At 53.5% G+C, this 27348-nt stretch overlaps 2 protein-coding genes across 9 annotated transcripts in view; one reads left to right on the top strand and one right to left on the bottom strand.

The window, feature by feature from the left end:
• Positions 1–1600: 1600 nt before the first annotated feature.
• MPG (N-methylpurine DNA glycosylase) lies at positions 1601–26845 on the top strand. 2 transcript variants are annotated; one of them, XM_058285629.2, is made up of 4 exons: positions 1601–1918; positions 23967–24200; positions 25904–26108; positions 26409–26845. In XM_058285629.2, the coding sequence occupies exons 2-4, from the start codon at positions 23979–23981 to the stop codon at positions 26780–26782; spliced, it is 801 nt and encodes a 266-aa protein (XP_058141612.1). In that variant the 5' UTR covers positions 1601–1918; positions 23967–23978; the 3' UTR covers positions 26783–26845. The 2 variants fall into 2 exon arrangements, with proteins under 2 accessions (XP_058141612.1, XP_058141611.1); XM_058285628.1 differs by lacking the exon at positions 1601–1918 and adding an exon at positions 2811–2939.
• The window catches only part of NPRL3 (NPR3 like, GATOR1 complex subunit), a 47616-nt gene continuing 47045 nt past the window's right edge, over positions 26778–27348 (bottom strand). For 6 of the 7 annotated variants that reach the window (XM_058285627.2, XM_004452985.4, XM_058285625.2 and 3 more), the window contains 2 exons: positions 27102–27294; positions 26778–27027 (listed from right to left, as the gene is read on the bottom strand). In XM_058285627.2, coding sequence (XP_058141610.1) covers positions 26862–27027; positions 27102–27294 — 359 coding nt within the window. In that variant the 3' untranslated portion in view covers positions 26778–26861. The remainder of the gene's footprint in view (positions 27028–27101; positions 27295–27348) is intronic. The other variant, XR_009182871.2, reaches the window with a different exon arrangement.

Here is a 27348-nt window from a genome sequence, read left to right as displayed (position 1 = left end):
GGCCCCACGCCTGCGCTCGGCCACGCGGCGCGGGAAGCAGTTCCAAGCCGGGCGCCCGGCCCCCGCCTCCTTGGCCTGCCCCCACCTCCCAGTACACAGCAGGCCCTTCACCAGCGCCGGGCGGGCCCTTCACCCGGGATGGGGAGCACGGAGCAAGAAGGAGGGGGCATGGAGCAAGAAGGAGGCGCTCAGCGCCCCTGGGCCCGCGCCCGCCGTCCCTCTTGTGCCAGGCGCACTGCCAGGGATAAACAGGCCATGCCCGGACAGCCACACGTGAGCAGGCAGGGCCGGCAGGCGGGGCCGCCTCTGGAGAACCGGGCCTGGCTCACCTCCCACGCCGGGCACGGCCGGGCTCCCTGCTCAGTGGGCCCTGAGGGGACCCCTGGCTCACAGCGGGCGCTGCGGCGGACCCCTGGCTCACAGTGGAGGCGTCCTCGGTGGCTACCTTTCCCAAAGCCATGCTCCTCGCCCGGGGACAGCCTGTGTGCATGGACAGGAAAGACCACTGCCCTCTGAGGTTGCTACCAAGGGCCCTCCCTGGTACACGGCAGCTCGAAACCTGTCTCAGCGTGCTGAGGACCCCAAGGCTCTGGGCCCACCCTGCTTCCTGACCGAGACCCTGGCGGCAGTGTGAGCAGAGGGTCACGTGTGCAGCTCCTGGAGAAGTGGTGTGCAGCTTCCCAGCTTGTCTGAGTGGGCGGAGTCCGTCTGGGGTGGGGGGGGGGTCCGGACCACCCTAGGGCTCGTGCACCCTCACCCCAGGTCCTGTGGGGTGGGAGTCGCGCCAGCCTTTCCCAACTCCCGGAACCCTTGGCTCCGCTTCCAAATGCGGGTCCTCCACTGGGGTGTCAGTGCTCGGCTTTGGGGGATGCTCCGGTCTGGGGAGCAGAGCCGCTGAAGTCACTGGCTATTTCCGAGGCAGCCGGCCCCTCCAGCGGCCCCGGGCGTGGCGGGGGTCTGGGAAGCCCATGGGCCTGGGCCGGGGACCTTGGCAGCGCAGTCCAGCAAGGGGGAGAGCGGCCACACAGCCCTGGCCACCCGCCCTGCCGGAGGAGACCGCACCGGGCCGGCCAGGAGGCCCGCAGCCTCCGTGCCGAGCGAGCGTGACGCCCGCTGGGCCCGTCCCCACGGCAGCAAGGAGACACTGGAATGCTGCTCTGCGCCCGTGGCTGGGACGAGCCGGGCCGCGTCTCCCAGCCTTGCTGAGGAAGGCGCCGCTGGCCTCCCGCTGCCTCCCTGGGCCCACTCCCAGGCCTGGCCACGCAGCCAGGCCCCCCATCCCGGGCCTCGTCTCCTCCCAGGCCGCCTCCCCCCCCCCCCTCCCCGGCCTCCACCCGCGCCCCCCGCTTACCGGGGCCAGGCCACGGTGGGGGCGTTCAGCCCACCACTTCCGTCTGCGGTGGGGGCTCCAGGCCTCAACCCAGGAAGTGAGGGGCGGGGGCCCAGATGTTGCGCAAGCCCCTGCGGCTCCAGAGCATCTGGACGAGGGCCTTGCCTGCCCGTGGCCCCCCCCACACCACCCTTTCCCCTCGGGCTCATCTGGAATCTCCACTTGTGAATTCAGGGAAAACAGGAATACAGACACCCCCTCAGGCACACACAGTGGCCTCTCACCCCAACCGGGCCTCAGTTTCCCTCTCGCAGACCGGGTGGGCGGGGAATGGAGTCATTGTTAGGGCGCTGTGGCTGCAGGGGACGGAGGAAGGAGCGGCCAGCCAGGCCTCAGAAGTCAGGGACTGGCCACATTGTCCACCTCCCTGCAGGAAGTCCTGGCTGGGGCCAGCAGGGGACCGGGCATGGCAGGGAGCCTTGGGGCCAGACCCCACCCTGCTGGCCTTGCCCCAGCCCCCGGGCACTCTGCTGAGGCCCTGGGTGCTCCCACCATCCGGATCCTCCCAGGAGGGGAGCTGCAGACCAGGTAACTTCCAGACGTCAGGGTGGGGGTGCCCGGGGGTCCTCCCGGCCAGACATGCTGGCCCGGGGCACTGCTCCACGTTGCCCACTCCGTGTGTCCCCCACTCGACCAGCCCTGGGCCCCAACCCCCCAGCTCCGCCCCACCCCGGGGCTTCCACCCAACCTGAGAGGCTACACACAGCTAAGCGCAAGGCCTTGGAGATGGGGAGGGGGCGTCAGAGGTGCGGGCGGCCAGGCGGGGCCCACGGGTCCCCATGACCCTGGCCCCGGCCTTAGCCTCCTCCCCAGACCTGGGAAGGGGACAGCCATCAGGTGAGCGGGCGGCGAGGCTCCGGCAGCCCACCCCCCAGGACGCCGGGCGCCCCGCAGCTTCCGAGGGCGGCAGGAGGGGCGCGGGCGCCCCCGCGCAGGCGATGCCAGCTGCTCCCTCTTTCCTTCCTCTGGCGGGCCCCGGCGTGGAGGCTTCCGGACAGGCGTCGTCCGCTTCCCGGACAGGGCCCCCGCCCGCCGCCCCCCACGCCCTCCCCTCCCCTCCCCCACGCCCCCAAGCGCCCCGGGGACCCAGGAGCAGGCCGGCCCCCCCGCCAGCCCCCGCGGCGGCTCGGTGACCCCACGTGCACTCCACCGAGCCTCGGCGGCCTGGCCCCCCAGCCCGGGCCCCTGGGGAGCGAAGTCGAGATGTGCGACCGCCCCCTGCAGCGCGCGGGACCCGAGCCCGGCGTCGTGGGCGGGATGGGCCGGGGAGGGGCGCGGGGCGGGGCGGGAGAGCGCGCGAGCGACGGGCGGGGCCGCCCCGGGGGTCTCGGCTCCCGCCCCGCCCCCGCCCCCGCCCCCCGGGCGGAGCCCGCGCGCCCCGCCCCGCCTTCCGCCCGCCGCGCAGGCGCCCGCTGCACCTCCGGCCTGGGGCGGTGCTTCCGGGGTCGGCTGCGGGGTCGAGCCCACTGCGGGGCTCCACGCTGGGGATCCCCGCCTACCCCGCGGCCGAGCGGGAGCCGTGGCGATGCCCGCGCGCAGCGCCGCCCAGGTGAGTGCCCGTGCAGGTGAGAGCGCGCCCAGGTAAGAGCGCGCCCAGTGAGAGCGCGCCCAGTGAGAGCGCGCCCAGTGAGTGCGCGCCCAGTGAGTGCGCGCACAGGTGAGAGCGCGCACAGGTGAGAGCGCGCACAGTGAGTGCGCGCCCGGCTCAGAGCGCGCGGGAGCAGACGCCCCCTCCCCAGCAGCCTGGCCCCGGGCGGTCCCCGGTCGTCCTAGCGTTCGTTTATTAACACCCGTTTGCCCAGGTTCGCGACGGGATGGGGGGCGCAGGGCCCTGGACGCTCCCTGCCAAGGGCCACGCTGTTTACTGCCCCCGGGTGGGCCCTGGCCGGCCAAGTGACCCCTGCCGCAGCGTGTGGCTCCCAGGCAGGCGCGGAGGAGCCCACCTTGGGGCTTCCCCACCTGCCCAGCGCGTGCGCGGCACGTGCCCCCCCCCCCCCCCGCCGGGGCCGGGGCTGCGGGTGGAGCGAGGCCCGGGTTTCCCGCCCCTGCTAAGGGCCCTCCCCGCACCCTGGACAATGTCCGCTCAGGCTTAAACTAATGGGGGTCTCCTGCGTGGCGGGAGACGACGCGGGTGCCCCCCCCCCAGTCCAGGGTCTGTCCCAGAACAGTCAGGCTCGCGGGGCCGCAGGGGAGCCGGCGGCTGGCCTGCGGCAAGGCTCCTGGCACCCACTCTTCTTTTGTTTATAAATCAATTGAGCTTTTTCTTTATTGTGGGAACAGGTCTATCTCTTTAAAAGTCCCGTTTTAGCCACCTTCAAGTACACAGCTGAGGGCTGTTAACTACTTGGCGATGTCGTGCTCCCATCACCACCGCCACTACCAAAACCTTTGCATCACCCCCTGCAGTAGCCCGTCCCCATCCCCCCCTTTTCTGACCAGGTAAGCTCTAATTTTTGTCTCTAGGAATCTGCTTATCCTAGGGTTTTCTAGGAGTTTCGTCTAAGTGAAATCACACCATATTTGTCTTTTTGTATCATGCTTATTTCACTGAACATAATGTCTTTAAGGTTCATTCATGTCACATAAATCAGAACTCCTTTACCTTGTTTTTTTTAAGGAAGTATGGGGGTTGAACCCAGGACCTCGTACGTGGGAAGCAGGCGCTCAACCACTGAGCTACATCGCTCCCCTCCTTGTAATGCCGAATAGTACCCACTGTCTGGATGTGCCAGTTTTGGTTATCCGTCCATTAGATGCTGGATGCTTAGGCTGCTTAGGCTGCTACTAATTTGGGACGATTAAGAATAATGCCGAGATGAACGTGGGGTGCGAATCTCTGTTGGAGTGTCTGCTTGCAGCTCTTTGGGTGTCAGCCTAGGAGGGGATTTCTGGCCATACGGTTGTCCATACTTCGCTTTCTGAGGAGCTGCCCGATTGTCGTCCTCAGCTCACGCACCGTTCACGTTCCCAGCAGCAGTGGAAGCATTTTCCTGTTTCCCCACATCCTCTCCAACACTTGTTATTTTCCATTTTCATGGTATCACATCCTAGTGGCGGTGAAGTGGTTTCTCATTGTGGTGTTGATCCGTGTTTCCCTGATGACTCATGAGGTTGAGCATCTTTCCAGGTGCCTTTTGGCCATTTGTATATTTTTGGAGGGGAAATGTCTCTTCAAGTATTTTGCTCCCCCCCCCCTTTTTTGAACAAATCAATTTTATTGATAAATATTAATAAAGCATACAATATCCAAAGTGTACAGCAGTCACTGGTATTTGATCTAATCACATAGTTGCGCATTCATCACTTCAGTCATTATTAGAGCATTTTTATTATTCCAGTAATAATAAAAGACAAAAAAAACCTCACCACCTCAATGCTATGCTTCCCCCTGCTGTACATAAATTGAGTTGTTTGTAATGTAGAAGTTTTTTGAGTTTTTTAAAAAATATACTCTGGGTAATAAACCCTTATCAGATATGTAGTTTCCAAATATTTTCTTTCATTCTGTATGTTGTCTTTTTACATTCATGATAAAATCTTTTGATGCACAAAACTTTTTAATTTTGATGTGCCCCATATATCTAGTTTTTCTTTTGTTGGTTGTGCTTTGGGTATAAAGTCTAAGAAACCTTTGCTTTCTTTATGTTTCCTTCTGATTTTATAGTTTCGTATCTTATGTTTGAGTCTTTTAGTTAAGTAGGGTCCATGTTCATTTTTAAAAATTCATTTATTAATTTTTAAATCCCCCCCCCCGCTGTCTGCACTCTGTCGACCTGCTGCGTGTTCTTCTGTGTCCCCTGCACCCTCAGTGGCACCAGGACAGTGCGTCATCTTGCTGCGTGTGCTCCCCGCGTGCGCTCCCCGTGTGCGCGGCGCCACTCCTGGGCGGGCTTCACCTTTGCGCAGGGCGGCTCTCCCCGCGGGGCGCACTCCCTGCGCATGGGCACCCCACACGGGGCACCCCTGCCTGGCGCGGCACTCCTTGTGGGGCAGTTCCTCACGTGGGCCAGCTCCACACTGGTCAGGAGGCCCTGGGCTTGAACCCTGGACCCCCCATGTGGTAGGCGGGCGCTCTACCAGCTGAGCCACGTCCACTCCCCATGCTCATTCTTTCGTATAATGATACTCACTTTTTCCAGCACAGTTTTTGAAGACTGTTTTTCCCCATTGAATGGACTTGGCACTCTTGTAAAAAAGCAATTGGCCTTAGATTTATGGGTTTATTTCTTAACTTTCCATTCTATTTCCTTGGTCTACAGTTCCACTCTAATGGCAAAACTATGCTGTGCTTTGTTTGCTTGTTTGTTTTTACTTTTTATTTTAAAGTACTTTCAAATTTACAGGATAGGGAAACGGACTTTGGCCCAGTGGTTAGGGAGTCCGTCTACCATATGGGAGGTCCGCGGTTCAAACCCCAGGCCTCCTTGACCCATGTGGAGCTGGCCATGCGCAGCGCTGATGCGCGCAAGGAGTGCCGTGCCACGCAAGGGTGTCCCCCGCGTGGGGGAGCCCCACGTGCAAGGAGTGCGCCCGTGAGGAAAGCCGCCCTGCGTGAAAAGAAAGAGCAGCCTGCCCAGGAATGGCGCCCACACTTCCCGTGCCGCTGACAACAACAGAAGCGGACAGAGAAACAAGACGCAGCAAACAGATACCAAGAACAGACAACCAGGGGAGGGGGGGAAATTAAATAAATAAATAAATCTTTAAAAAAAAAAAAAAAAAAAAAAATTTACAGGATAGTTATGAAAAAATAATATAAGCCCCAGGCAGAGTGCCAACCTCCCACCATTCCCCCCATACCTGGGTCCACCAGTTCTAACATTTTGCCACCTTTGCTGCATCGTTCCATCTGTCAGTCCATCTGAATGTCTGTCAGCCCATTTTCTGAACACTTGAGTATAGGCTGAATAATACATCGTGCTCCTTGAACACTCGATGCTGCCACCTGCATTTCCTGAGAACAAGGGTATGTGTTCGTGTGTCCATTTACCAAGCTCAAGAAACTTCACACTGATGCAACGCTTAGTCTGTATTCCAGTTTTTGACATATCCCAATAATAACCTTTTTTAAAGAATTATTATTTTATTAGAACAGTTGTAGGTTTACAGAAACAACACGCAGGAAGTAAAAACTAAGATACCTCCCTCTCGCACATACAGGTTTCCCTATCAACATTTACAGTAGTGCGGTGTCTCTGTTACAACTCACGAAGGAATATCCTTGTAATTGTGCTTTTTAACATTACCACGGTGTTTACATCGTGTTTGCAGTTCTGTGGGTTTTTGTATGTGTGGTAACTTACGTCCAACTTAAAACTTCCCTTTTTTCCCTTTTCAAATACACATTTCAGGGGTGTTGATGACCTGTCAAAGCTGTGCCTCTGTGCCCATCGCCCATTGCCAGAACTGTCCCATTTTAACATTACCCCCCCGGCCCCCATCCCACCTGGCCCCTAGTAGCCCATTTTCCAGTTTCGACTTCATGAATGTGCTTATCTTGCTTATTTCCAGCATGCTCTCATACAGTGTTTGTTGCTTTGCCTTATATCTGTTCTCTTTGAGGTACCAGGGCCCTTGTATATGGGAAGCCAGAGCTCAACCACTGAGCCTCATCGGTTCCCCTGGGTTGGTTTTTCCATTTGTTTGCTTGTTTTTGTTTTTAGGAGGCACCAGTAACAAACCCAGGCCCTCCCATGTGGGAAGCAGGCACTCAACTGCTGGAGCCACATCCATTCCCCTTTTATCTATTCTTTTTTCCCATTTTTTACCAAAGATTTATTTTATTTATTTCTCCCCTCCCCTGTTGTTTGGGCTCACTGTCTTCTCTCTGTGTCTGTTTGTCTCTTTTTAGGAGGCACCAGGAACTGAACCCGGGACCTCCCATGTGGGAGGAAGGCACCCAATTGCTTCAGCCACCTCCACCCCTGCTTGTTGTATCTCTCATTGTGTTTCCTCGTTGTCTCTTTGTTGTGTCAGCTTGCTGTGCCAGCTCTCTGACTTGCTCATCTTTAGGAGGCACTGGGAACCGAACCCAGGACCTCCCGTGTGGTAGGCAAGTGCCCAACTGTTTGAGCCACATCCACTTCCCTTTTTCCCATTTTTAAAAATTGGGTTTGTCTTTTTGTTGTTGAGCTGTAGGAGTTCTTTATGTATTCTGCATATTTAACCCCTGATCAGATATGTAGTTTCTAAATATTTTCTTTTATTCTATAGGTTGTCTTTTTACTTTCATGATAAAGCCTTTTGATGCATAAAATTTTTAAACTTTGTCGAGCCCCATTTATTTATTCTTTTGTTGCTTATAATTTAGGCATAAAGTTTAAGGAACTATTGCCTAACAAATAGATATTTCCCTGTGTTTTCTTTTAGGAGTTTTATAGTTCTGAGCCAGCAACCTCCCGTGTGGTCAGCCAGAGCCAGTTGCCCGAGCCACATCCACTTCCCACATCGGTCTTTACGTCTGTCCTTCTGCCAGGACCATGCTGTTCTGTTTTGTTTTAATTTTTTATTTATTTCTCCCCGCCCCCTCATTGTTTGCACTTGCTGTATCTGTTGTCTTCCTGTTTCTTTAGGAGGCACCGGGAACTGAACCTGGGACCTCAGATGTGAGAGGGAGGTGCCTAATCGCTCGAGCCACCTCCATTCCCTGCTTTGTTGTGTCTTTTATGATTTTTGTTGCGTCATCTTGTCGTATCAGCCTGTTGTACCAGCTCGTCGTCATGCTTGTCCTCTCTGTGGAGGTACTGGTAACCTCCGTTCCCTGCTTTGTTGTGTCTCTCATGTTTTTCTTCTTGTGTCACTTGTTGCTTCCTTTTGTCGTTTCAGCTCGCTGCGCCTGCCCGTTGTGCCAGCTTGTTCTCTTCCTTACGAGGCACTGGGAACTGAACTATGGACCTCCCTTGTGACAGGCGGGAGCCCAATCACTTGAGCCATATCTCCTTCCCCCACACTGTTAAGATTGGCGTGAATTTGTAATAAGTTTTAAGTTTGGGACTTGTGAATCCTCCCACTTTGTTCTTCTTTTTCAAGATGTTTTTGGCTATTCAGGGTCCCTTACACTTTCGTATAAATTTGATGATTGGCTTTTCCATTTCAGCAAATAAGGATGTTGGAATTTTGATTGGGATTGTATTGAATTGTAATTCACTTTGGGTAACATTGACATCTTAATGATATTTGGTTTTCCAATCTGTGAACACAGATCGTCCTTCCATTTACTTAGGTCTTTGATTTCTTTCAGAATATTTCGTGATTTTTTATGAATAAGTCCTTACATCCTTGGTTAGATACTAGATATTTGATTCTTTTAGTTGCTATTTTAAATGGAATTTTTTTCTTGATTTCTTCTTGAGATTGTTCATTACTCTTAAAAGAAACACTTCTGATTTTTGAAGACTTTTTTTTTTAATTAGTAAAGTTGTGAGCTTACAAAACAATCAAGCATGACATACAGGACTCCCATACATCACACCGTCTCCAACCCCTTGCATCGTTGTGGAACATTTGCTACAAATGATGAAAGAGCATCATCGTAATATTACTGCCGGGAGCAGATGTGGCTCAAGTGGTTGAGCGCCTGCTTCCCACGTACAAGGTCCCAGGTTCGTTCCCTGGTACCTCCTAAAACAAACCAACAAACGAAAAGCCAGCTCTCGCTGGGGAGCAGACGTGGCTCAGCTACTGTTGTTCATACTGTTGATCACAGCGTCCGCTTAGAGTGCTGTTCATTTCAGCAGACTCTGTTGTATTGTCTCCCTTTTCAGTTCTGATTTTAATTATTTGTATTCTCTCTCTTTTTCTTTGCCAGTCTAGCTAAAGGTTTGTTTAATTAATTTTTTTCAGTAACTGACTTTCTGTTTTGTTGATTCTTTTTATTGTTCTACTGTTTTCTATTTCATTTAACTCCGCTTTCACCTTTATTTCCTTCCTTCTGCTCACTTTGTGTTACGTTTGCTCTTTTTCTAGTTCTTCCTGTTTTGAGGTTAGGTCTCTGATTTGAAATCTTTCTTTCTTTTTCATGTAAGCATTTAGAGCTATAAATTTCCATCTCAGCATTGCCTTTCCTGCATCACAGAAGTTTTAGGGTATGTCATTCCCCTCAGGATATTTCCTAATTTCCCTTGCGAATTCTTCTTGACCCATTCATTGTTTGAGTATGTTGTTTACTTTGCACGTATTTGTGAATTTTCCAATTTTCCCTCTTACTGGTTTTTAGCTTCATTCTCATCAGAGAATAAGTATTGTATGATTTCATTATTTTTTAATTTATTGATGCTTGTTTTGTGAGCTAACATTTGGCCTATCCTGGAGAACGATCCAGGTTCACTGGAGAAGGATGTTCTCTGCTGCTCTTGGGCGACGAGTTTCTTATGTCGGTCAGGTCTATTTGGTTTATGGTGCCGTTGAAGTCTTCTCTTTTCTTATTGACCTTACTGATCTTCTGTCTAGATGTTCCATCCATTATTGAAAATGGTGTGTTGACGTCTCCTACCATGAATGTAGAACCTTCAGTTTTCCCTTCAGACCTGTCCGTATTTGCTTCCTTTGGGGACTCTGCCGCTATTCCTAATTCTGTGTCTTCTTGAATTGCACCCTCTCTCAGTGCGTGGTGTTCTCCTCTGTCCCTTGTAAGTTTAAAACTTAAAATCTATTTTAATCGATATTAGTGGAACTAGCCTAGCTATCTCTTTTTTTAATTTAAAAATTTTATTGCTGTGTATCATTCATACAGGAACACACATAAGCAATAAGTGTATAGTAAGAGCTGTGAACTCACAGAACGAGCGTGCATAGCCTGCAGGGCTCCCATTACACCCCACGCCAACACCGCGCCCTGCTGTGAAACGCCAGCGACGTTGTCAGAGAGCCTGTCAGAGCATTCCTGCTAACTCTAGTCCATATTTTACTTTTGGTGTGTTTTCCCCCAATCCTCCCTCTTACTTATTGTTGTTGTTGTTCATAGACCATGCAGTTTACCTAAATGTACAGTGAGTGGCATTGGTACAGTCGCAGAGTTGTGCCTTTATCACTTCAATCAATATTAGAGCATTTTCATTACTCCAAAAAAAAGAAAAAAAAAAGAAAACCGAACCACTGTCATACCCATGTGATAGCACTACTAAGTACAGATCCTCTGAAGTGCTATGAATATATCCATTCATTTCCAAACAATTACAAATGTTTACCAACTTTGCACGGATCCCCGCCCTCCCCCATGAGAGGGCTCCCTCGTCTGTTGGCTCACTGTTTGTGCTCTTTGTCTGCTTGTTGTTTCCGCTCCTTGGTTTTACTCCTTGTGTCCTTGTTTTTTGCTCCTTGTCTGCTTGCTGTTTGTTTTCTGTGTTTTTTTTTTTTAGAAGACACCAGGAACCGACCCTGGGACTTCCCGTGTGGGAGGTGGGCACCCAACTGCTTGAGCCACATCGGCTTCCTGCTTGTTAGTTTTCCTTGTTGTCTGTTCATTGTTTCTGCTTTTACTTGACGTCTGCTCATTGTTTGTCTTCTTTAGGAGGCACCAGGAACCAAACCCAGGACCTCCCAGGTAGTATGCGGGAGCTCATTCGCTCGTGTCACATCTGCTTCCTGGTGTGTGATACTTATGACTGTTACATCTTCCTGGTGGATTGTCCCTTTTATTAACATATAATGGCCTTCTGTATCATAACTTTTTTGCATTTAAAGTCTGCTTTGTCTGATATTAGTATGGCTACCCTGCTCCTCTTTTGGTTACTATTTGTGTGGAGCATCTTTTTCCAACCTTTCAGCTGTTTTGTATCCCTGGGTCTAAGGTGAGTCTCTTGTGGGAAGCGGACTTGGCCTAGTGGTTAGGGCGTCCGTCTACCACATGGGAGGTCCGTGGTTCAAACCCCGGGCCTCCTTGACCGTGTGGAGCTGTCCCACGTGCAGTGCTGATGCGTGCAAGGAGTGCCCTGCCATGCAGGGGTGTCCCCCGTGTAGGGGAGCCCCACGCAAGGAGTGCGCCCCGTAAGGAGAGCTGCCCAGCATGAAACAAAGTGCAGCCTGCCCAGGAATGATGCTGCACACACAGAACTGACACAACAAGATGACACAACAAAAAGAAACAGATTCCTGTGCTACTGACAACAACAGAAGCGGACAAAGAAGAACACGCAGCAAATAGACAAAGAGAACAGACAACGGGGTTTGGGGGGGGAAGGGGAGAGAAATAAATAAAAAATAAATCTTTAAAAAAAAAAAAGGTGAGTCTCTTGTAAGCAGCATATGGATGGCTCATTTTTTTGTTCATTCTGTCAGCGGTATCTTTTGATTGGGGGGTTTATTGCATTCACATTCAACGATATTACTGTAAATGTACTGTTTATTTCCTCTACTTTATTCTGTGGTTTTCGTGTATGTCATATCATATTTTTGTCTGTCTTTTTACTCTTTTGGTTATCCTTTCTCTATTCTTTCTTTTATACTCTCCTCCAAGCCTCTCTCTCCTGTCTTTTTCTTTTAGTTTCTAAGGCTTCCTTTAATATTTCCTGCAAAAGTGGATTATTTTTTGCAAATTCTCTTACTTTCTGTTTGTTTGTGAATATTTTATACTTTGCTGGATAAAGGATTCTCAGCTGGCAGGTTTTCTCTGTCAGTATACTAATTGTATCACAACACTGTCTTTCACCTCTGTGGTTTCTGCTGAGAAATCCACAGTCTTACTGGGCGTCCCTTGTGTGTGATGGTTTGCTTCTCCCTTGCTGCTCTGATAATTTTTTCTTTATTTTTGACATTCGGCCTTCTGAGTAGTGTGTGTCTAGAATAGGTCTATTTGGATTTATTCTGATTGGGGTACAGTGTGCTTTTTGGACATGTGATTTCATTTCTTTCATGAGAATTGGGAAATTTTCTTTAATTTCCTCAAATACTCTTTCTGCCCCTTTTCCCTTCTCTTCTCCTTCTGGAACTTCCATGACATATATGCTGTTGTTTCGTTTCATTTTGTCATTCAACTCTCTAAGCCCCTGTTCAATTTTTTCCATTCTTTTCCCTCTGTTCTTTTCTCTCTTCAATTTTAGCTATTGTGTCTTTGGTATCACTTATTCTTTCTTCTATCATTTCAAGTCTGCTGTTATATGCCTCTAATGTGTGTTTTTGTTTTGTTTTTTTTAAAGATTTATTTTTATTTTTATTTAATTCCCCTCCCCTCCCCCGGTTGTCTGTTCTCTGTGTCTTTTTGCTGCGTCTTGTTTCTTTGTCCGCTTCTGTTGTCATCAGCGGCACGGGAAGTGTGGGCAGCGCCATTCCTCGGCAGGCTGCTCCCTCCTTCGCGCTGGGCGGCTCTCCTCCTTATGGGTGCGCTCCTTGTGCGTGGGGCTCCCCTACACGGGGGACACCCCTGTGTAGCACGGCACTCCTTGCGCGCATCAGCACTGCGCGTGGGCCAGCTCCACACGGGTCAAGGAGGCCCGGGGCTTGAACCACGGACCTCCCATGTGGTAGACGGACGCCCTAACCACTGGGCCAAAGTCCGTTTCCCGTTTTTGTTTTTGTTTTTTTTTAAGATTTATTTTGTTTATTTCTACCCACCCCCTCATTGCTTGCACTCCTGTGTCTGTGTCTTTCTTGTTTCTTTTTTTAGGAGGCACTGGGAACCAAACCCAGGACGTCCCATGTGGGAGAGAGATACCTAATCACTTGAACCACCTCTATTCCCTGCTTTTGTTGTGTCTTTCATTATGTATTTCTTCTTGTGCCTCTTGTTGTCATCATGTTGCATCAGCTCACTGTCTTTCTTGTCTTCTCTAAGAGGTACTGGAAACTTCCACTCGCTGCTTTGTTGTGTCTCTCATGGCATTATCTTGTTGCACCAGCTTTCCACACCTGCCTGTTGTGCCAGCTCGCTGTCTTCTTTAGAAGTCACTGGGAACCAAACCAGGGGCCTCCCATGTGGGAGGCGGGAGCTCAATGCTTGAGCCACATCTGCTTCCCCTCTAATGTGTGGTTTTTTCCTTTTCTTTTTTTAATGTACTTTTTATTTGTTTTTTAAAGATACATAGATCACACAGAATGTTACATTAAAAATATAGGAGGCTCCCATATGCCCCACACCCCCCACTCTGCCACATCAACAACCTCTTTCATTAGTTAGTGAGGCACATTCATTGCATTTGATGAGTACATTCTGGAGCACTGCTGCACTGCATGGATTACAGTTTACATTGTAGTTCACACTCTCCCCAGCCCATTCAGTGGGTTATGGCAGGATATATAATGTCCAGCATCTGTCCCTGCAGTATCAATCAGGACAACTTCAAGTCCCGAAAACGCCCCCATGTCACACCTCCTTTTCCCTCTCCCTGCCCTCAGCAACTCCTGTGGCCACTGTCTCCACGTCAGTGATAGTTTCTTCCATTGCTAGAGTCACAATAGTTCCATAGTAGAATTCCAGGAAGTCCACTCTAGTCCGTATTTCATTCCCCCGTCCCGAGGGCCCTGGGTGGAGATGCCCACTCCACCTCTCACCTGAGAGGGGCTTCGATCCCACAGGGCTGGTGGACGGGACCCGTGCCGCAGCTGTAGACTCTGGGTTCCTGGCGTGGTGACTGTCCATCCTCACCTCCCCGTCAGCTGGCCTGGGTAAGTCCAGTGACCTGGAGAGCAGGAGCTGCACCTCTGCTGAGGCTCAGGGCCCAGCTGGCACGTGGCGGCCCGGAGAGCCGAGTCCCCTGGGCATACACCAGCCCAGCGCCGCCACGGGTTCCGTAAGAGGGACAGAAGAGGCATGTGTAGTCCCGTGCGTTTTAATCTCACCTGTCGTGTCTTTCATTCCCATGCGCTCCATTACTTTACTGTTCAGGATTTCAAAACCTTTGCGCTCACTCAGGGTCTTCCTGATGTCCTTTATCTCTTTAGCCATATTGTCTTTGAACTCATCAATTTGAGTTTGGAGATTCGTGCGCATCTCGCCAATTAGGTCTCAAATCCTGCCTCTCTCCGGGGCTTTGACGCGTTCCTTTTCCTGGGCCATGTCTTCCCCTTTCTTACTATGGCTCGTGATTTTTTGCTGATGTCTAGGCATCTGATGAGGATGTCATTTACTCAGGGACCACTTTCTTCCTCTTTTGTACGGGTTTAGTGGGAGGATCTGTGTTCCCACTGCTCTTTGATTCTCGGCTCAGCCTGCATCTTTAGGATTGTCCCTGTTAGGTGCTCAGATCTGGGCTCTGGACCCAGTAACGGGCTGTGGACCCGCTTCCTAGGGCCTTGGGAAGGGAGGCTGTAAAGACCAGGACAAGCCTCTCTCTCTTTTTTTTTTAAGATTTATTTAATTTATTTCTCTCCCCTTCCCTCCCCCTGCCCTGTTGTCTGCTCTCTGCGTCCACTGTCTGTGTGTTTTTCTGTGCCTGCTTGTACCCTCAGTGACACCGGGAAACTGCGCCTCTTTTTCGTTGCATCATCCTGCTGCGTCAGCTCTCCGTGTGGGCGGCGCCACTCCTGGGTGGGCTGTGCTTTTTTCGTGTGGGGTGGCTCTCCTTACGGGGTGCACTCCTTGTGTGGGGGACTCCCCTACGCGGGGGACACCCCTGCGTGGCACGGCACTCCTTGCGCGCATCAGCACTGCGCATGGACCAGCTCCACGTGGGTCAGGAGACCCTGGGTTTGAACCCTGGACCTCCTGTGTGGTAGGTGGACGCCCTATCAGCTGAGCCACGTCTGCTCCCCTCTTCTTTATTAACTTTCTCACGTGCACTTCCCTGGTCTGCCTGCAGAAGGCGCCCTTTGGCGGCCCTCTCAGGCCATGCTCTGCTGGAGTGTTTGTTGCATCACAGACGGGGTCCAGGTGATGGAGCCTCCTGCCTGGAGGCCAGGAGCCTGTAACTCAGTCTTCTCAGAGACTGCTCTCCAGGCTCCTTGGGCAGCCCCCGCCCTCTCCCCAGGTAGGAAATGATCCCCTCCCCTCCGAGTCCTCAGCAGTCCATCCTGGAGAGCCTGGGAGGTGGCACATCTTTCGCCCCTCGCAGGCTCCAGGGTCTGTGACGGTGCCCCTCACACGCCCGGCCTGGAAGGGCCCCGGGACACAGCGGACCAGGCGTGTGGTCGGAGGCTGGGTCAGCCTCAGGCTGCGTCCCTCCCTCTCCCCTTTCCTGGGGTGGTGGATCCCCGAGCCCCTTTGTCCGTAGCTGCAGGCCCCACGGTGAGAACTCTACAGTGTCGTTACGTGGGAGGTGCGGCACGTGCAGACGCTGGTTTCCACTCGGTTCTGTCGTCGCGCGTCCCCTCCTTGTCCCTCTCTCCTCTGGACGGTGTCCAGCCTTCCCTGCTGCCCTGAGCCCTAGAAGGTCTCTCTCCAGGCTGTTTCAGCCTGTCTGGCTGTTTTTCTGGAGGAGGAGAGAGCGCCGTGTCCTTTAGCCCAGCCTCTCCCCAGAAGCTCTTGGTACTGCTTCTGCCGGGATGACGGGTAGAACTCACAGGTGGAGCCATCTCGCTCTGGGCTTTTCTTGGTTGGGAGGTTTTGGATGACTGGTTTAATCTCACTACTTGCGATTGGTCTGTTGAGTTCTTATATTATTTTATCAGTATAGGCTGTTTGTGTGTGATTGAAGTTTGTCCATTTCATCTAAATGGTTCTTGTTGGCATACAGTTTTCAAAGTATCCTCTTTGATACTCAATTTCTGTGGGGTTGTGCTGACATCTCTCGCATTTCTGATTTTATTCATTTGCATCTTCTCTTTGTTAGTCTAGGTATGGGTTTGTCAATTTTAATTAATCTTCTCCAGGAACCAGCTTTTAATTTTGTTAATTCTCTCCTGTGTTTTTTGGTTTTGTTTTGTTTTGTTTTATTCTCTATTTCATTTAATTCTGCTCTAATCTTTGTTTCCTTCCTTCTGCTTGCTGTGGGATTAGTTTGTTGTTCTTTTTCTGTTTTGTCCAGGTGTGCCTTTTAGGTCTTTGATTTTAGCTCTTTCTTCTTTTTTAATGTAGGCATTCAGGGCTATAAATTTCCCTCTCAGCACTGATTTAGCTGCATCCCATAAGTTTTAACGTGTTGTGTTCTCGTTTTCATTTACTTCGAGGTAGTTACTAATTTCTCTGGCAATTTCCTCCCTGACCCACTGAGTAAGTATGTGTGGTTTAACTTCCATGTGTTTGTACTATTCCACTTCTCTGTCTTTCATCAATTTCTAGCTTCATTCCGTTGTGCTCAGAGAAAGTGTGTTGAATAATTTCAGTCTTTCTCTTTCTGAATTCATTGAGATTTTTCTATGACGTAGCATGTGCTCCATCCTGGAAAATGATCTGTGAGCATTTGAGAAGAATGTATATCTTACTGCTTTTCTGTGTAATGTTTTGTATAAGTCCTTTAGGTCTAGTTCCGCTGATTTATTATTCAAGATCGCTGCTCCTTTATGAGCCTGTGTCCAGATGTTCTGTTTAATGGTGATAATGGTGTATCAAATCCCCAAAGTAGAGATGTCTTATTTCTCCCCTTAGTTTTACCGGTATTGGCCTCAAGTATTTTGGGGCTCTTTGTTAGGTGCATACTTATGATTGTTCTTTCTTCCTGGTTTATTAGTATATAGTGTCCTTTTTTGTCTCTTCCAAGAGTTTTGCATTTAACAAGTCTGTCTTGTCTGATATTAGTATAGCTCCTCCTGCCCATTTTTGGTTTTTGTTTATGTGTAAAATCATTTTCCAGCCGTTCCCTGCAACCCGATTGTGTCCCTGGGTCTAAGGTGAGTTTCTTGTAGACAGCATATGAATGGGTCGTATTTCCTTTCCCATTCTGCCAATCTGTGTCTTTTGCCTGGAGAGTTTAATCCATTAACTTTCAATGTTATTACTATAAATGCAGTACTTACTTTAACCATTTTTTCTTTAGGCTTAATATATGTCATACTTTATTTCTTTTTTATCATTTTAGTTACTCTTACCAGTAATCTTTCTTTCTATACTCTTCTCTAACCCTCTCTTTTGATTTTTCTTTTCAACCTGCAGAACTCCCTTTAGCATTTCTCGAAGATCAGGACTCTTGTTTAAAAATTCTCTCAATTTCTATTTATCTGTGACTATTTTGAGCTCTCCCTCATTTTTGAATGGCAGCTTTGCTAGCGACAGAATTCTTGGCTGGCAGAGTTTTCTTCCAGCTCCTTGACTACGTCATGCTGCTGCCTCCTGCCTCCGTGGTCTTGGGAGAAATCGGCACTAATCTTACTGAGCTTCCCTTGTAGGTGATGAGTCTTTTTTCTCTTGCTGCTTTCAGGATTCTGTCTTTGTCTTGAGCTTTTGACAGTTTGATAAGTTTTTGTGTCTTGGGGTAGGTCTGCCAGGATTTATTGAGCTTGGAGTATGCTGTGCTTCCTGGATATGTGTAGCCGTGGCCCACGTGAGAGCTGGGAATTTTTCAGCTGCCTTTTCCTCAAACACGCCTACGGCCCCCTTTCCCTCCCCTTCCCCCCTGCATGCCCACAACATGTATGTTTGTGCGTTTTGTGTTTCCATTCAATTCCCTGAGTCCCTGCTTGTTTTCTTCCATTTTTATGTCCATCCATCCAAGTTCTGATGACCTGTCTTCACTGTCACTACTTCTTTTCTTTGCCTTTTCAAATTTGGTGCTGTGTGCTTCTAATGTAGTTTTAATTTCTTGCATTATATCTCTCATCGCCAAATGATCTGTTATCTTCTTAGGTATGTTTACGGTTTCCTCTCTATGTCCCTCCAGTGTCTTCCTTTTTTTTAAGATTTATTTATTTTATCCACCACCCCCCCGCCCCGCCACTTGCACTCACTGTCTGCTCTCTGTGTCCACTCGCTGTGTGGTCTGTGTCCGCTTGTCATCTCTTTAGGAGGCACCAGGAACCGATCCTGGGACCTTCTGACATGGGAGAGAGCATTCAATTGCTTGAGCCACCTCAGCTCCCTGGGTGTTGTGTCTCTCACTGTCTCTCCTCTGTGTTTCTCTTTGTTGCACCATCTTGTTGCACCAGCTCTCCACACCACATGGGCCAGCTTGCTTTTCATCAGGAGGCCCCAGGAAGTAAACCCGGGACCCTCCATGTGGTGGACAGGAGCCCAATAGCTTGAGTCCCATCTACTTCCCTCCAGTATCTTCTTAAAGATTTATTTTTTAATTTATTTCTCTCCCATTCCCTGCCCACCCCCCGTTGTCTGCTCTCTGTCCATTTGCCGTGTGCTCTTCTGTGTCTGCTTGTATTCTTTTCAGCGGCATGGGAAACTGTGTCTCTTTTCGTTGAGTCATCTTGCCGCGTCAGCTCTCCGTGTGTGCAGCGCCACTCCTGGGCACCTGTGCTTTTTTCGTGTGGGGCGGCTCTCCTTACGGGGTGCACTCCTTGCGTGTGGGGCTCCCCTAAGCGGGGACACCCCTGCGTGGCAGGGCGCTCCTTGTGCACATCAGCACTGTGCATGGGCCAGCTCCACACGGGACAAGGAGGCCCTGGGTTTGAACCGTGAACCTCCCATGTGGTAGACGGACGCCCTATCCACTGGGCCGAGTCCGCTTCTCATGTTTACTGTTTATTCTGTTCACTTTGGGTTTAATTTGCTCTTGTCTTTCTAGTGCCTCCAGGTAGGAGGTTAGCTTAGTGATTTGTGAACTTCTTTTTTAATGTAGGCATTTAGAGGTGTAAATTTGCCACTGGGTACTGTGTTTGCTACATCTTGTAAATTTTGGTGTGTTTCGTTTTCATTTTCATCTCCTCAAGATATTTCCCAATTTCCCCTGTGATTTCTTCTTTGACCTACTGATTGTTTATGTTTAATAGTGTTGTTTAATTTCTACATATTTATAAATTTTCCAGTTTTCCTTCTGTTATTGATTTCTAGCTTTATTCTGTTGTCTGAAAAGATACTTTGTATTATTTCAATATTTTTAAATTTAAGATTTGCTTTGTGGCCTAACATATGGTCTGTCCTGGAAAATGATCCACGTGCATTGGAAAAAATGTATATTCTGTGTTGGCTGGAGACTCTGGATCTGCCCTTGGGCCTAATTGGTTAGTGGTATTGTTCAAATCCCCTATTTTCAGATTGATCTTCTGTCTAGATGATCTGTAAATTACTGAAAGTGATATCTTTTTTTTTTCAAAGACTTATTTATTTATTTCTCTCCCTTTACCCACCCCCCCTCCCACCCGCCCCGTTGTCTGCTCTCTGTGTCCATTCACTGTGTGTTCTTCTGTGACCGCTTCTATCCTCATCAGCAGCACCCGGAATCTGTGTTTCTTTCTGTTGCGTCATCTTGTTGTGTCAGCTCTCCATGTGTGCGGCACCATTCCTGGGCAGGCTGCACTTTCTTTTGCGCTGGGCGACTCTCCTTACGGGGTGCACTCCTTGCGCGTGGGGCTCCCCTACGCGGGAGACACCCCTGCGTGGCAGGGCACTCCTTGCGCGCATCAGCACTGCGCATGGGCCAGCTCCACACGGGTCAAGGAGGCCCGGGGTTTGAACCGCAGACCTCCCATGTGGTAGGCGGACGCCCTAACCACTGGGCCAAGTCTGCTTCCCTCATGGTTTTGATTTGCATTTTGCTGAGGGCTAATGATGTTGAGCATCTTTTCCTGTGCTTTCTGGCCATTTGTATATCTTCTTTGGAGTGGGGTCTATTCTACTCTTTTGCCCATTTTTAAATTAGGTTGGTTGTTTTTTTGCTAAGTTGAAGGATTTCTTTCTATATTCCGGCTAGTAAACCTCTGTCGGATATGTGGTTTCCATATATTGTCTCCTATTGTGTAGGTCCTTGTTATGCTTTCATGACAAAGTCCTTTGAGGTGCAAAAGTTTTTAATGTTGGGGGCATCCCATTTATGTTTTTTCTTTTGTTGCTTGTGCTTTGGTGTAAAGTGAGAAACCACTGCCTAACCCAAGGCCCTGACGACGCTCCCCTGTGCTTTCTCCCCGGAGTTTGGAATTCTGACACTCTTACGCTGAGGTCTTTGATCATGTGGAGTTAATTTTTGATATGCTGTGAGGGGGTGCTCCTCTTTTTCTTTCTTCTTTGGTGCAAATGGAGCCCACAGTCAGCCTTTCCCAGCCAGAACCCACAAAGGGGCAGAGGCCGGCCCCGAGGTGCCCGGGGGGTCAGGAGGGCAGCGGGAGCTCCCACAGCTCCCCACGGCCGCGCCCTCCTGGCCTGCGGCGCACGCCCCGCGGCTGACCGTCCCGCAGGCCTGCGGAAGGGCTGCCTCGAGGCTCCACCTCCGCCCCCGTCGGGAGCTGCTGCCTCGGGGGGCAGGGGTGACACAACAGCTGCCCCAGCACCCGGCCCCCAGCGTCCCAGCTTCACTGATGAAAAGCCGATCTTGGGTACGCGGCTGTGGCTCCATCAGCTGGGCTCCCGCCTACCATATGGGGGCCCTGGGTTCACATCCTGGGGCCTCTCTGTGAAGGCAGGCTCACCTGCACACTGTAGAGAGCCGCCCAGCCCACAAGTGCCACGGAGCACTGCCCGGCCCACAGACGCCGTGGAGAGCCGACTCAGCAGGGTGATGCAACAAAAAGGGAGACAAGCGAAAAACACAGAAGAGCGCACAGTGAGTGGACACAGAGAGCAGACAGCAAGCAAGCTGCAAGGGGAGGGGAATAATAAAATAAATACAGACACAGAAGAACGCACAGCAAATGGAAACAGAGAGCAGACAGCACGCAAGCTGCAAGGGGAGGGGATTTTAAAAACTAATCACGGGGAGCAGTTTAGCTCCGTGGTTGAGCACCCATTCCCGTGCGCGAGGTCCTGGGTTCAATCCCCAGTGCCTCCTGAAAAAAGGGGGAAAAAAGCTATCAATGATGAGCCATTCCCACCCCTGTTCTTGGGGACGAGAACATATAAATACCCCTTTCTGTCACCAGTGAAGTAGCCAGGGGCTGGACCCCGTGGTGGTCAAGAGCGCGGGGTGGACGCGGGAGCCACAGCCAGGCGAGGGCAGTTTCCTGCTCCTCGCCTCCTTGCCGGCCTCTCCTCCTTCCCCTGGGTGCTGGGGGTCTGGCAGCTGGCGCTTCGGCGCAGTTGTTCGGGGCAGTCCCCGCCTGCTTCCCATTGTCTGGTGGAGCAACCTGCTCTGCCATCTTCCTGCGTCCTCCTCCATCCTCTCTGCCCTTTTCTCTTTTTCTCCTCCTGGATTTCCATAATATGTGCATTGTTGTGTCTGATGGTCCCACAGCTTTCTTAGGCTCTCTTCACTTTTCTTCATTCTTTTTCCTCTCTGCTTCTTGGCCTGGATAATTTTAACTCCCCTAGCTTCAAGTTCACTGATTATTTTTCCAGTTCCATTTTGCTATTAATTTTTTTTTAAATTTCTGTTATTCTGGTCTTTTTTTTTTTTTAAGATTTATTTATTTATTTCCCCCTCCCCTCCTCCCACCCTGCTGTTTTTGCTGTCTGTATTGTCTTCTCTTCTCAATTTCTCTCCTCTAGGATTCACCGGGATTTGATCCTAGAGACCTCGGATGGGGAGAGAGGTGCCCTGTCAATTGTGCCATCTCAGTTCCTGGTCTCTGCTGCCTTTCACCTTGACTTTCCCCTAATTGTTCTTTGGATACATCATCATCTTGCTGTGTGACTCACTTGCGCCGGCACTGGCTCACCACGCAGGCACTCGCGCTGGCTCTTGTGTGGGCACTGGCCTATCACACAGGCACTTGTGTGGGCACACTTTCTCCTCTTTCACCAGGAGGCCCCAGAGACCAAACCCAGGTGCTCCCACACGGTAGGCGGAAGCGGCAGCAGTTGAGCCGCATCAGCTCCCATTATCGTGGTCTTCATATGCAGAATTCGTTTACTTTCTGGGTATGATTCCTACCTCTTTATTGAAATTCTCACTTTGTTCATATCACACTTTCCTGATTTCCTTTAGTTCTTTGTTCATGTTTTCCTTTGGCTCTTTGAACTATTTAAATCTTTACCTACTCAGAGATGTATTCACCAAATGCAATGAATGTCTCATGATGATGGAGGAGGTTGTTGCTATTCGGGGAGGAGTGGGGTGAAGGGGGTGGGGGGTATATGGGGACCTCATGTTTTTTGAATGTAATATTAAAATATAAAGACCAAAATAAATAAATAAATAAATAGAGTCTTTACCTGGCATGTCTATCATCGGGGCTTCCTCCCTGACGGTTTTTGATGAGTTATTTTGTTACTTTGAGTGGGCCATCATTTCCTGTTTCTTTGTATGCCCTGATAATTTTTTTGTTGCACATTGGACACTTTAATATTTTACGATATTAAGTCTGGAATTTAATCAAGGAAGTATGTGTTCCCTAAACTTGTATCAGTTACTGTTTTAAGACAGAGATTTCCTTATATGCCAGGAACTAACAAAAAAAAAAAGGTTTTAAAAAAATGAAAACACCTTTCCCTGTCCTTTCAAATTGGCCCTTTTTAAGTGCTCTCCTTCAGAGCTTAGCAGCCTAACAATGAGCCTAAAGAACAGCACAAGGCAAAAGCGTAGGGTCCTCTCTGGTCTTTTCAGAGCATTCATCTCATGCATGCGTACATGGCCATATGAATTCCCCCGTTTTTTGGATGCTGTAAATGTCCCTCTTCCCCCAGGAAACGGACAGTCGTTCCTCCTGGCCTCAGGCACTCTCCATTATGTCACAGAGCCAGTCACCCTCTGCCAGGCAGCTGCAGTGATTGTTTTCCTACACTGTGTTAGTGGCCCTCGAGGCAGACTTGTGTCTTGGTTTAGTCTGTCAGGCTGCCCCAGTGTGCGCACGAGGATTATTCTCCCCACAGACCTGGGGCCGGGCCCACCTGGGGGAGCAGGCTGCCGCGTGCCGAGCCAGAGGCGTGGCTGGGTGGGGGGCCCCTCGAGGAGCCTGGGTGCCTACTGTTGCCAAGTCGCCTTTTCCCTGCCGTGTTACTTGCCGGGTCACTGCAGCCCTTTTACTCTACTCTGGAGCTTGGAGGAAGATGGTTCTGCCAGTTTTTTCTTGTTATTTCAAAGTGCCTTGGGGCAGAGACCCCTGACTTGTCTCGCTGCGCTGTCGTGGTGGCGTCGCCCCCCGCATTACCGCGTAGCAGCGCCCGCTCATCCCCGGGAGCCCGCACGCTCTGCGCTTCCTTGTTATTCCGACCACCCAGTGTTGAAGCAGAGGGTGAGGGGGACCCACCGGGCGGATGGTCAGGCGGATGGTCAGCCTTCTAGGCCATTCCGGAGAGCCTGGGGCGGGGCGCGGGAGCCTGCTACGCCCCCCGGGGGTGCGGCTGTGTGGGGTTGGGGTCAGCGCGGTGGGCAGGGCTCTCAGAGCAGGCTCAGAAGTTGGCTCGGGTTCACTTGAGGAGTGGGGCGTGGAGGCGTCCAGCTCTGGGCGTGTGCTCCCCATGCCCAGATTTAGGGGCGCACCCACTGTCCCCAGCCCAGGCCTCCAGCCAGGCCCCTCAGGCTGCCCCCTGTCCTCTGCATGTCCCACGCGTCCCGCCGAGCTCGCCCTCTGCCCTTTGTGCCCCCAGCCCTGGCGCTGTGTGCGGGGCAGAGTAGGCCCCACCTCCGGCCATTTCCCGTGGCCCCCCACCAGGGCAGCACACGGGGCAGGTGGGAGCAGCCCCGTTCATGTACCAGCCTCTCCAGACCCTGGTTTGTTTTCCTTTCCGTTCCAGCTTTCCCGCAGGATGGGGCAAAAAAAGCAGCGACTGTCGGAGGCCGAGAGGAGCCAGAGCCCGCAGGACACAGCAGGGCCGCCCGCCCCCAAGGGCCCCCGCCCGGGGCTGCCCGCCACCCCGAGCCCCCAGCGCAGCATCTACTTCTCGCGCCCGCAGGGCTGCCCTGCCCGCCTGGGGCCGGAGTTCTTCGACCAGCCCGCCGTGCCTCTGGCCAGGGCATTTCTGGGGCAGGTGACCGGCCCATGGCCACGGGGCCTCTGCGGTGGTGGGGGACCCACTTCCGGGGAGGGGCAGGTCCCGCATCAGCTGAGAGCACGGAGGCAGGGGCGCTCCAGCCTCATGCCTGGAGGGAGGTTCGTGTGCCCCTGGCCCGGGCCGGAGGGGCCACATGCCAGGGGCTTGTCTCCGCATGCAGGAGCAGGGTGTGTGGCTGGCCGGTGGCTGCCCAGCGGCCTACAGGGACAGCCCGTCCGTGGCCGCAGCCCAGGCTGTGGACCAGATGTCTCCACTGCGGACCTGGCTGGGAGCAGGGCAGCCGGTGGGGTCTGCAGGGTCCTGTCCCCTCTGCTGGCCACCGCAGCATGGTTCAAGTGGTGGACGTTGGTTTTATGGTCCTGCTAGGCCAAGGCCACCGTGTCTTTTTCTTATCTTTACTTATTTCTCCCCCCTCACTCCCCCCATTGTCTGCTCTCTGTCCACTCGCTGTGTGTTCCTCTGTGCCTGCTTGTATCTCATTCAGCGGCTCTGGAACCCATCCTGGGACCTTCTGCAGTGGGAGAGAGGCGAGCATTCTCTTGCGCCTCCTCAGCTCCCTGTCCTGCTACGTCTTCTTATTGTCTCTCCTCTGTGTCCCTTGTTGGGCCAGCTCTCCACCTCCTGCCCGGGGTGGCTTTCCCGCATGGGCCAGCCTGCCCTCACCAGGAGGCCCTGAGCACCGAACCCTGCACCCCTGTACGGTAGACGGGAGCCCAATGGTTGAGTCACAGCCGATTCCCCCAGCTGTCTTTTAATTAACCTCCTTCTGGGTTCTGATAGCAAGGGGGAGCCGGGCTGTGACTACCTGGCGTTCGTTCTGGAAGTAACAGACCCTGAAGTGTAGGCTCGGTTGCGTTCAGAGGGGCAGAGTCTTTCCCCAGGAGACTCCTGCTAATCCAGAAGATCCTTCTAGGAGCCCCTTGAACGGTGAGGTGCCTGTGTTCTCAAGAGGTGGAAAGAGGCACTTCCCACCCGTCTGGCAACCCCTTTCCGCCAGGGAAGAGGCGTTCTCCCCACAGGCGCCCTGGCGGCTCACCTGCCTCCAGGTCCCCCGCTTTAGGCCACCGTCCGGGGCGGCCTCTAGACCACCAGGGCCACTGTGCCCACCACCACAGGTGGTTCTGCTCGAAGAACAAGTGTTTACTGTCGCCGGCTTTGGAGGCCTGCAGGCTGTGGGTCATGGGCGTGGAGGTGGCCGCCCCCGCCGTGGCCTTCCGGAGGGCCCCGGACCCGGGCCGCGCAGCCTCTGGAGACGGTCAGGGAGCGCCCGCACCCCCCCCCCCAGCCCCTCCCAGCGAGGCTCGTGGCTGGAAGAGGTGAAGACGCGTCGGCCACGGGGCCGTGCCTCAGGGGTCTCGCGATGCGCTGCTGCCCAGGGCCCGCCAGTGCGCGGAAAGGAGGGCTGGCGGGAACAGTGCCCCGTGAGGCAGGATGAGACAGGAGGGGCCGCGGGGGAGCCCTGCGGGGCGCGGGCTGGGGGAGGGCGCCTGAGCCCCTGGAAGGGCGACACGAGCCCCCGAGGCCCCGCCCGGCACCGGGGTCCTGGGCCCTCGTGCGCACTGGGCGGGAGGGTCGCTCTGGCAGCGCCTGCGCAGGCGTGGGTTGGAGGCCCCCCGGGGGTGCGGGGGCGTGGGCGCAGGGGCGGGGTCCGCCTCTGCTGAGCCCCCGCTCCGGCCCAGGTGCTGGCGCGGCGGCTGCCCGACGGCACGGAGGTGCGCGGCCGCGTGGTGGAGACGGAGGCCTACGTGGGGCCGGAGGACACGGCGGCGCACTCGCGGGGAGGCCGGCGCACGGCGCGCAACCGCGCCATGTTCATGCCGCCCGGGACCCTGTACGTCTACGTCGTCTACGGCATGTACTTCTGCATGAACGTCTCCAGCCGCGGTGAGCGCGGGGCGCGGGCGTCGGGCGACCCTGCCCGGGGCAGGTGCGCGCCCCGGTGGGTACAGGGGCGCAGCCATGGGCCGCGGGTTCAAGGAGAGCAGTATGGGTGGCCATGAGCTGGGCCGTGACCAGGAGGCCTGGGGGCGGGAGTGGGCCAGGGCGCGCCGGCCCCGCCTCGTCGCGCGGCCGCTGCTCCCTGGCGGGGAGGTGCCCGGGCCCAGCGGGGTGGATCTGGAGGCCGCGCTGGGGGCGGGGGCGCGGTGGGAGGGGCGCCGGCCCTCACCTCTGTCCGCCCTGCAGGTGACGGGGCGTGCGTCCTGCTGCGGGCACTGGAGCCCCTGGGCGGCCTGGACGCCATGCGGCAGCTGCGCGCCCTGCGGCGGGGCGCGGCGGGCCGGGCCGTGCGGGACCGGGAGCTGTGCAGCGGCCCCTCCAAGCTGTGCCAGGCGCTGGCCATCGACAAGAGCTTCGACCAGCGGGACCTGGCCGCGGACGAGGCCGTGTGGCTGGAGCGCGGGCCCCCGGGGGCCGCCGAGCTGCCCGTGGTGGCCGCCGCCCGCGTGGGCATCGGCTCTAGTGGGGAGTGGGCTCGAAAGCCCCTGCGCTTCTACTTCCGGGGTAGCCCCTGGGTCAGTGTGGTGGACAGGACGGCCGAGCAGGACGCGCAGGCCTGAGCGGGGGCTGCCCCATGAGGGTTTTAATTGTTCAAAGACCAAATAAAGGCGTTATTTTTAGAACGCGTCCTCTGCGGCCTCACTTGGGCTGCGCCTGGAAGACGGCGATGACCGGGTCCTCGTGGGTGGCGACCACCAGCACGCTGCGGAACTTGTCGAGCAGCGTGAGCAGCTGCGAGCGGCGCGTGTTCTCGTTGAACATGATCTCCTCCAGGTGGTGGCGGCCGCGGAAGTAGTGCAGGAGCCTGCGGAGGGCGCGGCCGTGAGCGCCCGCCCCGCGCGCGCCCGCCCCGCGCGCGCCCGCCCCGCGCCGCCCCACCTGGCGAAGGTGCGGAGGTCCTCGGGGTTCTGCGCCGCGGGCACGCTGAGGATGGCCGCCCGCTCGTGCTCCGACAGGCTGGCCAGCAGGCTCTCGGTCATCCTCCTGCTGAGCGGCGAGTCCCCGCCCGGGAGCAGCTCGGCGCTCGAGTTGTCCATGCTGGGGCTGGTGAGGGTCATGTCGTCGCTGCTGGCTGCGGGGGCACTGCTCAGCGCCGGCCGCGCCCCTCCCGCGCCGACCCCGGGCT

This window comes from Dasypus novemcinctus, chromosome 23 (assembly GCF_030445035.2).
Source record: "Dasypus novemcinctus isolate mDasNov1 chromosome 23, mDasNov1.1.hap2, whole genome shotgun sequence".
Classification (NCBI taxonomy): domain Eukaryota; kingdom Metazoa; phylum Chordata; class Mammalia; order Cingulata; family Dasypodidae; genus Dasypus; species Dasypus novemcinctus.
The sequence above is the reverse complement of the archived record's forward strand: the minus strand, read 5'-3'. Positions and strand labels throughout refer to the sequence as shown.